At 41.7% G+C, this 15214-nt stretch overlaps 1 protein-coding gene across 4 annotated transcripts in view; it reads left to right on the top strand.

The window, feature by feature from the left end:
• melk (maternal embryonic leucine zipper kinase) overlaps positions 1 to 15214 on the top strand; it is a 121406-nt gene that overhangs the window by 16085 nt on the left and 90107 nt on the right. For all 4 annotated transcript variants that reach the window (XM_069925946.1, XM_069925936.1, XM_069925926.1 and 1 more), the window contains exons 3-4: positions 11637 to 11722; positions 11911 to 12027. In XM_069925946.1, coding sequence (XP_069782047.1) covers positions 11637 to 11722; positions 11911 to 12027 — 203 coding nt within the window. The remainder of the gene's footprint in view (positions 1 to 11636; positions 11723 to 11910; positions 12028 to 15214) is intronic.

Here is a 15214-nt window from a genome sequence, read left to right as displayed (position 1 = left end):
TATGGATGGAATTAAAAAATGGAAAAGGAGAAGTTACAATTATAGGGGTGTATTAAAGACCACCTAGTGGCGAGCAAGAAATAGAGGAGCAAATGTGTAAGGAAATAGCAGAGATTTGAAATAAGCACAGTGTTGTATTAATGGGGGATTTTTAATTTTCCTAATAGAGATTGGGAAACAAATTCTGTGAAGGGGCTGGATGGATTAGAATTTGTAAAATGTGTGCAGGATAGTTTTTTTGCAGCAATACTTTGAGATACGCAGGTGACTCTACCTCACCTTCAACACCTTTAATCAAAGTTGTCTCCCCGACGTCAAACTTACTGGCCTATAATTGCTGGGCCTACACCTGGAGCCCTTTTTAAACAGAGAAAATTTACTGGAATGTTGCCTGGATTGCAGTATCTAGAATACAAAGAAAGATTGAGTAGATTAGGTCTTTATTCATTGGAGCGTAGAAGGTTGAGGGGGGATTTGATAGAGGTATTTAAAATTGAGGGGGATAGACAGAGTAGCTGTGACTAGGCTCTTCCCCTTGAGGGTAGGTGAGATTGGAACGAGTGATCATGAGTTAAGGGTTAGGGGACAAAAGTTTAGAAGTAACATGAAAGGGAGCTTCTTCACGCAGTGGTGGCTGAGAGGAATGACCTTCCGGAAGAGGTGGTTGCAGCAAGGTTAATTTTTTCATTTAAGAAAAAGTTGGGTAGGTGCATGGATGTGAGGGGATTGGAGGGTTATGGGCAGGGTGCAGGTGAGTGGGACCAGAGGAGATTAATTAAATCGGGAGGGGGGGCTGAGATTACCTGTTTCCGTGCTGTAATTGTTATATGGTTGTAACTAAAGTGACTTTACAATCACTAAAGTGATAACAATACACAATATATAACATTTAAAAAAAAAAATGTAACCCAAAGTTGGGAGTATATATTTCTATCCATGTCAGCCATACTGACTGGGAGGGCCTCGCAAAAAATCACACTGCATGGCATTCCGCGATTCATAGTGGCACATCACAATGTGACAACAACTACAAAAAGTTCTGAGGGCAGAAGAGCTACAAGGTACCGTGTTCATCTTCGCTCGCAAAGGGATGGGCCATGATGATGATGACAAACAATCTGCTCTATCACATTATTTGTACCTCTGATGTAATCAATTTGCAGATTATATTCTTGGAATATTAAACTTCAGTTTAACAATCTTGTTTTTATTTTTAAGTTTATTCAAAAACACTAGAGGATTGTGGTCAGTAAATATCACAATTGGTTCATTAGTGGTACTGAGATGTACATCAAGATTTTGCAGAGCAAGTGTTATAGACTGTTCCTTTTCAATAGTGGAATAATTCCTTTGAACATTGAATTTTTTTGAGAAGTACCCAACTGGATGGTCAATTTCATAATAATTTTGTATTAAAACTGCACCTGCTGCCCCTTCACTGGCATCCACTGCTAAAGAAAATGGTCTGTCAGAAATCAGATTTTAAAACTGGGCAATGGCATAGCATTTCCTTTAAATATTCTAAAGTTTTCTGACAAAATTTAATCCACACAAAGTTCTCCCCTTCAAAAGATTGGTTAAAGGAAGAGCAACTTCAGGAAAATATCTGAAATATTTCCTATAATACCCTGCCATTCCTAAAAAACCTTTTCACGGCTTTCTTGCCAGAATTCAGAAATTGCAATTGAATAGGTGCAACATTGCCATGACCAACTACATGACCCAACTACGTCACAATAGCATGTCCAAATTCACTTTTTGCTACCTTGATAGTTAAGTTTGCAAACAATTTGTCCAATTCCCTCTGATGTTTTTCCCATGTGTCACTTTTTGTGACCAAGTTATCAATATTAGCATCTGTATGTGTCAACCCTTGGATTACCAAATTAATCATCCTTTGGAATGTTGTGGGGCATTTTTCCATGCCAAAAGGTAACACATCATACTCATATAAACTGGATGCAGTTACAAAAACCAAAATATTCTTTCCTCTCTCAGTTAGAGGCACACACAAGTAACCCTTCAACAAATCCACCTTAGTAAGAAATTTAGCTTTCCTAATTTTATCAATACAGTCATTTATTCTCAGAATAGGATAAGCATCTGTTTTAGTTACTGAATTAACTTTCCTATAATCTGGACAGAACCTAACAGTTCCATCTAGTTTAGGTACCAGAACATGAGGAGAACTCCAATCTGAGTTTGAAGGTCTAATAATACCATTTTTCAACATGTATTCCACCTCCTGATCTATAATTTTACTCTTCTGAATGTTTATTCTATGAGTGTTGTTTTATGGGACTTGCCTCTCCCACATCATCTCTGATGTCATTTTTGGCACATCAGGAAACAAATTTGGCTATTACAAAATTAATTCTTTCAATTGCATCTGTTCTTGTGACTTGAGAGTAAGACAAATGCACAGGAACCATGGTTTCTTTAAGGTTACCCTCACAAGATTCTGTTTCCATAATCTTGTGATCCATAACTTCCTCAACCTTGTCAATAACTAACACCTCTGATACAGATCGTTCTCCACTACCCTTATCCTCATAATAAGGTTTCATTAACAATTCACCCTTCAAGTAATATCCACAGCCCATTTCTTTAATCTCCTGTTCACTTACTGCTTTGATCCCTTAAATCAATAGGATCTGTATCTGTTCTCTGTTGCTGAATTAACTCTTTCTGTGACAAAGAGAAATCCTATTCTCACAATTAACCTGCTCTTTCAAGGCTATTTCAGAAGTACTGAGAAAGTCTCTATCAACTGGATCTTCCTCTGCTCTTGTCATTTTCTTAGACAAATACCTTGTTACAGCACATGCAGGATATATCTTGCAATCATCTTCAACCTCATCCTTACAAGGCTGATTTGTTAATCTCAAAACTGACACAACTTTATCCTCTGCCAAATCACTCCCTAATAAAAATTACTCTTTGCATGGGTAACTTTGAAATAACTCCTCCTACAACAGGTCCTTTAACTAATTCTGAATTCAGCACTGTGTTGTGAAGAGATATTGACTCTACCTCACCTCCAACACCTTTAATCAAAGTTGTCTCCCCATGTCAGTTTTTGATCAAGAGTTAAAACATTTTCAAACAACAGTGACTGAGCAGCCCCAGTATCTCGAAGAATTTTAACTGGAATTTTTGATTCTTCCTCCTTTACTGAAACCAAGCATTCTGACACAAAAGGTTTGAAAACATTCATAACACCCTTATCAGGCATGGAACATCTGCTCTCCTTAAATTCAACTGTCTGAATACACACTTCTGTTTTAAAAACTCCTTTTCTCGTCTTCTTTTCAACACTCAACAATTCACAATAATGTGTCTAGGTTTCTAACAAAAATGACATACAAATCTAGAAGTTCTGTCCTTTCCCACCTTATCTTCATCTTTTCTCTTAACGTTCTCACCAGACTTAATTTCAGACTTGCTAGTCTCCTCCACATTAACTCTCTGAAATTTGTTTTTGTGAATCAAGGCATATTCATCCACTAACCTTGATGTTTGCTCCCTCGTCTCTTTCATCTAGGTATAATTTAATCTCATTTGGAACTCGCATTTTAATTTCCTCAATTAATATCAATTCTCTCAATCTGTCAAAATCATTATAACTTTTGAGGAGCATCAACGGTCAAAACATATAGATTTTCCCATAAGATTGGTTCCACGTTTTCACCAAACTCCTACATTTTGTCTATACTTCTGGAACCAACTCGTAAGCTTCCAATACTGCTTGTTTAACAGTATCATAATTTGCCACTTGCACTGTAGTCAAATTAGAGTATGCAAATTGTGCTTTTCCCTTCAATACACTTTGGAGCATAAGAGGCCATTTTTCTTTTGGCTATCTTGAGCTCTCAGCAACCTGTTCAAAAAGCTGAAAATGTCTATATGTTCCTCATCAAAAGGAAGAACTAGATTTACCTCTACTAGTCAAAAGCATACTCCCCAGGAGTTACAACCTTAATTCTTTTACCTCCCTCCATCTCAATTTTTAACTTCTCTAATTAAAACTGTCTCTTTCAATTTTTCCACATCATAATTTATTTCTCTTCATCCTCCTTCAATTTTTCAGTTACATCCAACTCATATTTCCTCCAATTTTGGCTTCCACTTCCTCATATCCTCCATTTTTCTTCTCTCTTTGTTTTTCAGCTTTGTCTGTCTAATTGTTGACTCTGCAACACAAAGTTCTGTTTCTCTCTTTCTTCCACCACCTTCAATTTCTCCAATTCCACTTGAACAGGTCTATCCTCTGGAAAATTATCTAAGATTTTCTCCACAAATTTTCCCTCACCTATATAATATTTCACTATAATCCTCTGTATTTGTAATTTCCTCATCCAATGGTTGACTTCCGTCAGCTTTAATGCCTTAGAAATAACCATCATTTCCTCTTTTGCTTTGCAGGTGATGGTTGTGACAAAAATGAACTCACATACCTTGGTCCTGTTTTCCACACACACACAAGCTTTAAATTAGCTTGGAAAAACCAATTAACTAATAAATCAAAGAAAAACTCAAAGTTTAAGATCACAAAACTCTTATTTTCAATCTGAAAAGAGGTCCTCAAAACTCAGCAGCAATAGATATTCACCAAGACAAATGGTTACTTAAACAGAAGTTGCTTTTAATTCTCTTTAAACATGAAAACAGGATCACACTTTAACTTATCACTATCAACTTAACCAACCTAACTTAACCCCTTTTTAATTCTAAGAGCACGTGTATGTAATATGTGTGTAAGTTCAGAAAAATCCTTTGGTTCACAGTCCAATCTCACTTCTCACTCCTCCATGTTCACTGGTATCAGGCTATTCTTGTACTGTGCACAGAATTTAAAATTTATGAATTTCACCAGGCTTTGGTGCTTGAAAGGTCAAAATGGTTACCACTCAGGAAGGTTCTTGTCTGTTTTGAGAGAGAGATTTGTTGTTCATTGAAGACCAACAACTGATTCCTTCTGAACAGCCACTTCAGTATCTTTCTGAAGAAACCTGTGCCATCAGGGTTTTCCAGATGATAACCTCTTTCTTTCAGGTCACCACAGAGTTCCTTTTCTGTTTCCCTTATTTCAAGTGAATCATTATACAGCCAGCCATCTCCTCTTGTATGGACCAAATTGAACTAAGAACTCACAACCCTGTTCAAAATGTTTTTTTTTTCCCACAGGCTTGACATGTTCCAGTCCCTGCTACAGAAGTTTAGAACTGAATTTTATACCCCCTCTCCCTTCCCCCTCTCCCTTCCCCCTCTCCCTTCCCCCCTCTCCCTTCCCCCTCTCCCTTCCCCCTCTCCCTTCCCCCTCTCCCTTCCCCCTCTCCCTTCCCCCTCTCCCTTCCCCCTCTCCCTTCCCCCTCTCCCTTCCCCCTCTCCCTTCCCCCTCTCCCTTCCCCCTCTCCCTTCCCCCTCTCCCTTCCCCCCCTCTCCCTTCCCCCCCTCTCCCTTCCCCCCCTCTCCCTTCCCCCCCTCTCCCTTCCCCCCCTCTCCCTTCCCCCCCTCTCCCTTCCCCCCCTCTCCCTTCCCCCCCTCTCCCTTCCCCCCTCTCCCTTCCCCCCCTCTCCCTTCCCCCCCTCTCCCTTCCCCCCTCTCCTTCCCCCCTCTCCCTTCCCCCCTCTCCTTCCCCCCTCTCCCTTCCCCCCCTCTCCCTTCCCCCCCTCTCCCTTCCCCCCCTCTCCCTTCCCCCCCTCTCCCTTCCCCCCTCTCCCTTCCCCCCCTCTCCCTTCCCCCCTCTCCCTTCCCCCCCTCTCCCTTCCCCCCCTCTCCCTTCCCCCCCTCTCCCTTCCCCCCCTCTCCCTTCCCCCCCTCTCCCTTCCCCCCTCTCCCTTCCCCCCCTCTCCTTCCCCCCCTCTCCCTTCCCCCCCTCTCCCTTCCCCCCCCTCTCCTTCCCCCCCTCTCCCTTCCCCCCCTCTCCCTTCCCCCCCTCTCCCTTCCCCCCTCTCCCTTCCCCCCCTCTCCCTTCCCCCCTCTCCCTTCCCCCCCCTCTCCCTTCCCCCCCCTCTCCCTTCCCCCCCTCTCCCTTCCCCCCCTCTCCCTTCCCCCCCTCTCCTTCCCCCCCTCTCCCTTCCCCCCCTCTCCCTTCCCCCCCTCTCCCTTCCCCCCTCTCCCTTCCCCCCCTCTCCCTTCCCCCCCTCTCCCTTCCCCCCCTCTCCCTTCCCCCCCTCTCCCTTCCCCCCCTCTCCCTTCCCCCCTCTCCCTTCCCCCCCTCTCCCTTCCCCCCCTCTCCCTTCCCCCCCTCTCCCTTCCCCCCCTCTCCCTTCCCCCCCTCTCCCTTCCCCCCCTCTCCCTTCCCCCCTCTCCCTTCCCCCCCTCTCCCTTCCCCCCCCTCTCCCTTCCCCCCCTCTCCCTTCCCCCCCTCTCCCTTCCCCCCCTCTCCCTTCCCCCCCTCTCCCTTCCCCCCCTCTCCCTTCCCCCCCCTCTCCCTTCCCCCCCTCTCCCTTCCCCCCCTCTCCCTTCCCCCCCTCTCCCTTCCCCCCTCTCCCTTCCCCCCCTCTCCCTTCCCCCCCTCTCCCTTCCCCCCCTCTCCCTTCCCCCCCTCTCCCTTCCCCCCCTCTCCCTTCCCCCCCTCTCCCTTCCCCCCCTCTCCCTTCCCCCCCTCTCCCTTCCCCCCCTCTCCCTTCCCCCCCTCTCCCTTCCCCCCCTCTCCCTTCCCCCCCTCTCCCTTCCCCCCCTCTCCCTTCCCCCCCTCTCCCTTCCCCCCCTCTCCCTTCCCCCCCTCTCCCTTCCCCCCCTCTCCCTTCCCCCCCTCTCCCTTCCCCCCTCTCCCTTCCCCCCCTCTCCCTTCCCCCCCTCTCCCTTCCCCCCCTCTCCCTTCCCCCCCTCTCCCTTCCCCCCCTCTCCCTTCCCCCCCTCTCCCTTCCCCCCCTCTCCCTTCCCCCCCTCTCCCTTCCCCCCTCTCCCTTCCCCCCCTCTCCCTTCCCCCCCTCTCCCTTCCCCCCTCTCCCTTCCCCCCCTCTCCCTATCATCATAAATCTTTTTTGTGCTTCATCCAGTTTGAGGCCTAATTCTTTACATATTAGAAGACCGCAGAGCCCACCTCACTGACAAAAGGCAAAGGAGGAAAAACCCAACACCCAACCCCAACCAACCAATTTTCCCTTGCAACCGCTGCAATCGTGTCTGCCTGTCCCGCATCGGACTGGTCAGCCACAAACGAGCCTGCAGCTGACGTGGACTTTTTACCCCCTCCATAAATCTTCGTCCGCGAAGCCAAGCCAAAGACTTAGAAGAAAGATCTCTGGACTTTTGGTTTGTTTCTTTTTGTGATTTTATTTAATACCTGATTTAGATCTTCCCAAAACTTTTTCACTTTCTCACATGCCCAAATTGCATGTACTGTTGTTCCCGTTTCCATCTTACAGCGGAAACATCTATCTGATACTGTTGGGTCCCATTCATTTAACTTTTGGGGCGTGATATATAACCTGTGTAACCAATTACATTGTATCATGCGTAACCTTGTATTTATTATATTTCTTATAATTCTGGAGCATAGCTTTTCCCATATTTCATTTTTAATCTTTATGTGTAGACCTTGTTCCCACTTTTGTTTGGGTTTATAGCTTATTTTATCATTTTCTTTCTCTTGCAGCTTGATGTACATGTTTGTTATAAATCTTTTAATTATCATTGTGTCTGTAATCACATATTCAAAGCTGCTTCCTTCTGGTAATCTCAGTCTGCTTCCCAATTTGTCCTTTAAGTAGGTTTTCAGTTGGTGGTATGCAAACACTGTACCATGAGTTATTCCATATTTGTACTTCATTTGTTCAGATGATAAAAAATTATTTCCCAAAAAACAATTTTCTATTCTTTTAATTCCTTTTCTCTCCCATTCTCTAAAGGAAAGATTGTCTATTGTGAAAGGGATTAGTTGATTTTGCATCAATAATAATTGTGGTAGTTGGTAATTTGTTTTTTTTTTCTACGTGAATCTTCTTCCAAATGTTGAGCAGATGGTGCAGTACTGGTGAACTTCTATATTGCACCAGTTTTTCATCCCACTTATAAAGTATATGTTCTGATACCTTCTCCCCTATTTTATCTAGCTCCATCCTGGTCCAATCTGGTTTTTTTCTTGTTTGATAAAAATGTGATAGGTATCTTAATTGTGCTGCTCTATAATAATTCTTAAAGTTTGGTAGCTGCAAACCACCTTGTTTGTGCCATTCTATTAATTTATCTAGCACTATCCTCGGTTTCCCGCCCCCCTTTCCATAAGAATTTCCTTATTATTTTCTTTAGCTCATTGAAGAATTTCTCTGTTAAGGGAATTAGTAATGATTGAAATAGGTATTGTATCCTTGAAAGATATTCATTTTAATGCAATTTACCCTTCCTATCAGTGTTAGTGGTAAATCTTTCCAATGTTCTAAGTCATCTTGTAATTTCTTCATTAATGGCTGATAATTTAACTTGTATAGATGGCCTAGATTATTATTTAGTCTAATACCTAGGTATTTAAAAAATAAAGTCACATTATTTGAACAAATTTGGAAACCGTACATGGAACACAACAGAGAGGTCCTACTGCGGACCTCCACCCCCTTAAATGATAGAATGAGAAGAAGACCAAATGAACTGACCCAGTGTGTAAAAGTAAATGACACAATTTTCTTGTTTATTTTCATTGTGTGATGACATTGTTTAATGGGTTTATTGTATTGTATATGTTGAACGTTTAGTGGGTAGGGGGGGCGTGGGATGGAGGGAGGGGGGGGAAGGGTAGAAAACGACACTGTACATTCAAGAGGGAAATGTTTGTGTGTATTTTGATTAATATGGTTCATAGTGTGAAAAATTTTTAAAAATTAAAAAAAAACAATATCCTATGCAAACTACCAGCTCTGTTTCACCTCCCAAATCTCAGATTAAATTTATTTCACTCATGGCAGTCTCATCACCAAACTCCAAAACACTGTTCAACACAAGTGACTGAGCTGCCCCAGTATCTCAAAGTATGTTCACTGGCACTTCCTTTACCAAAACCAAATCCTTTGACACAAAATATTTAAACCCATCCCTAATGTTGTCAGCAGATCTGAAACTTTCTTTGTTTCCAGGTCTCTCATCTTTTTGAATGCAGGCATCTTCTTTTTTCTTCAGCTGATAACAATTTACCATTACGTGACCAGGTTTTCTACAATAATGAGAAAGGGGGCCTGAAGATTTTTTCCTTTCCTCCTTCCCTTCATTTTTAATTCTTATATAATTTCCTGATTTATTTTCAAATTTACTGGGATGAACCACATTAACCTTTTGAAAGGTTTTGTTGGATATAAACTTAACCTTGTGGGTCAGAGCATACTCATTGGGTAACTTAGCAGATTCTTGCCAAGTTCCTACTTCTCTTTCATCTAATTATGATTTTATATCATTGGGAACACATCTTTTAATTTCTTCATCTAGTATCAGTTCTCTTAATCTGTTGTAATCATTCTTTATTTCTTTTGATGTACACTATCAGTCAAAGCACACAGCTTTTTCATAGGCAAAATCCATATAAGATTAATTCATTGATCTCAAAGTCCTGAATTTTTGTCTAAGCTTCAGGAACCAATTTGTAAGCTTTAAGCACAGCTTTCTTTTCTCTCTCATGCTGAGTAAGCCTGCTGTTTTTTCTTTGGCTTGGCTTCGCGGACGAAGATTTATGGGGGGGGTAAAAAGTCCACGTCAGCTGCAGGCTCGTTTGTGGCTGACAAGTCCGATGCGGGACAGGCAGACAAGGACAGGCAGGTTGCAGGGGAAAATTGGTTGGTTGGGGTTGGGTGTTGGGTTTTTCCTCCTTTGCCTTTTGTCAGTGAGGTGGGCTCTGCGGTCTTCTTCAACGGAGGTTGCTGCCCGCCAAACTGTGAGGCGCCAAGATGCACGGTTTGAGGCATTATCAGCCCACTGGCGGTGGTCAATGTGGCAGGCACCAAGAGATTTCTTTAGGCAGTCCTTGTACCTTTGGTGCACCTCTGTCACGGTGGCCAGTGGAGAGCTCGCCATATAACACGATCTTGGGAAGGCGATGGTCCTCCATTCTGGAGACGTGACCCATCCAGCGCAGCTGGATCTTCAGCAGCGTGGACTCGATGCTGTCGACCTCTGCCATCTCGAGTACTTCGACGTTAGGGATGAAAGCGCTCCAATGGATGTTGAGGATGGAGCGGAGACAACGCTGGTGGAAGCGTTCTAGGAGCCGTAGGTGGTGCCGGTAGAGGACCCATGATTCGGAGCCGAACAGGAGTGTGGGTATGACAACGGCTCTGTATATGCTTATCTTTGTGAGGTTTTTCAGTTGGTTGTTTTTCCAGACTCTTTTGTGTAGTCTTCCAAAGGCGCTATTTGCCTTGGCGAGTCTGTTGTCTATCTCATTGTCGATCCTTGCATCTGATGAAATGGTGCAGCCGAGATAGGTAAACCTGCTGTGCTTTCTCTTTAATTACACTTTGTAATATGAGGCAACACTGATTTTGTGGCCATTTTAAATTTCAAAATGCTGAAAGTATTTATCAATTTCACTTTCATCAAATGGAGGAACTAACCTCACCTCTCCACTGGCTATAAACTTCTCAATTGGACTAGAAGATAGAACTCTGGTTTGTCTCTGCTCTGGCTTGAACCTCATCTGTCTCTTTTTCTTCTGCCTCTTACTGCCATTGCCTCTCTGCATCCTCTAACTCCATGTGCATTCTTTTTCCTCTGTCTCATTTTCTTTGCCTCTCTGCATCCTCTAACTCAATTTTTAAAAAAATATCTCAAACTCTCTTTGTCTTTCTTTTTCCTCTGCCTCAATTTTTTTGAACTCCATCCTTTCCAGTACTAACTTCTGCTTAATGGATTTACTCTCAGGAAATTTCTCTATATCTGTCTCTTCAAACTTTCCCTCTTCTACAAATTTCCTTATTATAGTTCCTTTACCTCCAACCTTCTCAGGGATAATTTTCCTTCGGCAAGTCCCAACTGTTGAGCAATGTTCACTAAATCATTCTTTTTTTGCCTTCTGCAACTCTGGAGGATATGGTGACTCCAGAAATTGTTCAATATCCATTACTGCTTTACCACACACATCCAAGCCTCTGAATTAGCTTGCAAAATGAAATGAACCAGCCATTGAAATTTTAGCGATTACAAAGCTCCAAATTCTGTGCTACCTTCTGTAGCACATATAAGAAATAAAAAGAAATAAGCTCCCCGATTTGGTTAAACTTCAATTAGCTCCAAATGGGTAAAAATCAGAAAACGGGCCCCCAATTTTGTTACGAACTGCACATAATGAACAGTAATAGACAATGAACAAGACAGTGTTTAATTTTAAAGTACTAATTTTATTTCTTATTTTAAACTATAGTCTTAACTCTTAAACTATCTTTAACACTAAATCTAACCCCAACTCTGTCTGTGTGTGTGAGAGAGAGAGAGAGAGATACCCAGACCATTACAGTCCAGGCCAAAATCTATAAAATTTCTTCAAAATTCAGTCTTTCAAATTCAGTGTTGAAGTGTGGACCTTTGAAATTTGATGGGAAGACTGGAGTTATGGCTGCTACAGACTCAAATTCTCCTTGTGCTGGCTTTGAAGAAATGCCCATAAAACTGGGAAAAATATCATAAATTGCATTTTTTTTCTATTGCAGGAGGATTTGCTAAAGTAAAGCTGGCTTGTCACTTACTAACAAAGGAAAAGGTTGCTGTAAAGATAATGGACAAAGAATCGCTAGGGGTAAGTTTACAGAAATGTATTGGATGATTGATCTTTTGCTGGTTAATGTCAGAAAATTTACTGATATTTGTATGGTTTCAAAGTTTACATCGCATTAATACATTGTACTTATTTTAATTAGTCTTTTTAATTTTGATCAACCAGGCTGGATTTAAGTCGCTTTTCTCATCTTTGTCCTTGTTTGGTAGGAAGACCTACCTCGTGTTCAAACAGAAATTGAAGCAATGAAGAATTTGAGTCACCAGCATATTTGTCGTTTGTATCATGTTATTGAAACAGCAAACCAAATCTTCATCATTATGGAGGTAATTATCTGACTGAAGAAACTGCAATTTTATGCAGGTTCTACCTGAAAATTCAAAACAAGTTTGAAAGCAAAGCTTTTAATCTATTGATGATGAACACATCATCCTTTTTTGGAAAAAAGAGGAAATAATTTGAATTAATTCCTTCAGGTTTCTGGATAATTGAGCACTCTTCCAGGGAAAGTGGAACCTGTACCAACAGGACGGTTTACATCTGAACTGGAGGGGGACTAATATCCTTGCAGGAAATTTTGCTAGTTCTGCTCTGGTGGGTTTAAACTAGATTTGCAGGGGGACGGGAGCCAGAGTGCCAGAGAAGAAAGAGGAGTGGAGGAGGGAAAAAAATGAAGTGAAAATTGCATGCACTATTAGAAGTCTTTCTTTTTAAAATATTTGTATTAAGTTTAACTAAAAACCTTTACACACAGTACATTAATGCCACATATCAATTGAAAATTAGAAGCATAACCGTAATTATTACATTAATTTGTTTCATTCAGGACATCAATTTCTATAATTATAATAATTCAAATAATGATTTTGTTTAATTATGTCCAAAATCAATATTGAATGCCAAAATTACACAAATATTATGCATAAAATTCCCTTACATAAGATATTTTATAATTTTCTGATTTGATCATGTTGTTCTGTGATATGATCCATAATCTGTAGTTAACCCCCTTTACTTATTAGTCTCAATAATAAAAAGGGGGGAAAATCTCCCTTTTAATCTACCCCCTCTGTATATATTATAAATATGAATCGAATAACAGCCCCCAGACATCAGGCAAGGAAACCCTAGGGCATCAATACCACAAATCCTCAGATTATGATAATGGTCCCCTCATTTTATCAAATTCAGACTTATCATCTTTAATATTATGTCTATTTTTTAAACAAACTTAAATAAGACGATATTGTGTTAAATATGAGTGGGTGAAACAATGTCTTTCCATTTCATCAAAATTTCTCACCTGACTATCAACAAAGCAAAAGCTAAGATTCTCTTCTGGATTGGGGACAGAGAAATACCCTCTTCCAGGGAAAAGCCAAATAAAGCAATCAAAGGTCATGGTTTTAATTTAGTCTAAAGATTTGTTGAAAAAGTTTGGAAAATCTCTTTCCAAAAATGTTCTAATTTTGGACACTCTCAAACATGAATCAATGAAGCTTCACAAATTATGCACTTATCACATAATGGATCCATATCAGGTTTAAAAATGAGATAATTTAACTTTAGACATGCATTCTGTGCACCACCTTAAAACTGCAATTAGAAGTCAATGGGTTACAAATGTTGGAAATGTTCTCAGGGTCATCTATTTCATTGCAAGGAGTATTGTAGGAAAGGCAGGTGAGCTGATTGGCATGTGCTATTTTGACATTGTGGCCATGAATGAGGGGCAGGACTGGCAGCTCAATGTTCCAGGCGTCAGTTGGCTTTAGACACGATAGAATGGTGATGGTGTGGGGGGGGTGGGGGGGGTTGACATGGTGTGGTGAAAGGGGGAGGAGCAGCATTGCTCATCAGGAAAATTATCACAGCTGTACTCTGGCAGGACAGACTTGTCTGCTGAGGCTATATGGGTGGAGCTGAGGAATGGGAAAAGTATGAGCACACTCATGGGACTGTATTATAGACTGCCCAGTAGTCAATGAGAATTGAAGGAACAAAAATGTAGATAGCTGCAGGATAGTAGGAGATTTTAACTTTCTGCATATTGATTGGGACTCCCATACTGTAAAAGGGCTGGATGGCTTGGAGTTTGTCAAATGTGTTCAGGAAAGTTTTCTAGATCAATATGTAGAGATACCATCTAGAGAGAGTGCAATACTGGAACTCCTATTAGAGAATGAGGCAGGACAGATGTCAGAAGTGTGAGGAAGGGAACATTTTGGATCCAGTGATCATAATGCCATTAGTTTCATGTTAATTATAGAGAAGGATAGGTCTGGGCCTCGGGTTGAGATTCTAAATTGGAGAAAGGCCGATTTAGAGAAAATAAGAAAGGATCTAGAATGTGTGGATTAGAATAAGTTGTTTTCGGTTAAGGATGTGCGAGGTAAGTGGAGGATCTTCAAAGGTAAATTTTTGAGAGTACAGTGTTTGTATGTTACTGTCAAGATTAAAGGCAAGGTTATCAGTCATAGGGAACCGTGGTTTTCGAGGTATATCAGGGATCTGATTCAGAGGAAGAGGGGTGTATAGCAGGTATGGCAACATGGAGCAAATGAGGTACTTGTTTTTTTTTTAAATGCAAGATAAATCTCAAGAAAGAAATCAAGAAGGGTAAAAGAAGACGTGAGATTGTTTTGGCAGACAATGTGAAGAAAAATCCTAAGGGTTTCTACATTGTATATTAAGAGCAAAGGGATAGTAAGGGACATAATTGTTCCCCTTGAAGATCAGAGTAGTTGGCTTTGTGTGGAGTCAGAAGAGATGAAGGAGATCTTAATTTTTTTTTCATCATTATTCTCTGAGGAAAAGAACACAGTCATGGAAAGTAAGGAAAATAAGCAGTGAGGTCATGTAATATATACAGATTAAAGAGGAGGAAGTGTTTGGTGTCTTAAAGCATATAAGGGTGGGTAAATCACCAGGGCCTGACAAGATGTTCCCTCTGTCCTTGAGGGTGGCTAGTATAGAAATTGCAGGGGCTCTGTCAGAAATATTTAAATTGTCCTTGCCCACAGGTGTGGTGCCGGCAGATTGGAGGGTAGCTCATGTTGTTTTGAAAAATAAATAAATAAATAATGCTCCAGAGGTTACCCTCAAAATTATAGGCTGATGAACCTGACACCAGTGGCAGGTAACTTATTGGAAAGTGTTCTAAGAGATAGGATATACACCAATGACAATGAAAGCCTCAAGTGTTTTTTAGTAGGCTCCTCCACCCTCTGGAAACAAAACACAGCACATTTGACAGGGAACTGCTGGAACTGTACCTAGCAGTCAGATACTTCCTCTATTTTTTGGAAGGCAGGGACTTGACAGTTTTTACTGACCATAAACCGCTAATGTTCGTCTTCTTGGTCAGCCCACCAGCAACGCCACCTATCTTACATATCCGAGTTATCAACCACGATTAAACACAACTCCAGTAAGAATAATGTGGCGGTTGATGCCCTGCCCGTTCCTCCATTCAAGCAGTGTGTGCCCTCTGTTTGGGTATAGACTACATGG

This window comes from Narcine bancroftii, chromosome 1 (genome assembly GCF_036971445.1).
Source record: "Narcine bancroftii isolate sNarBan1 chromosome 1, sNarBan1.hap1, whole genome shotgun sequence".
Lineage (NCBI taxonomy): Eukaryota > Metazoa > Chordata > Chondrichthyes > Torpediniformes > Narcinidae > Narcine > Narcine bancroftii.
This window is presented reverse-complemented; position numbering and strand designations above follow the sequence as displayed.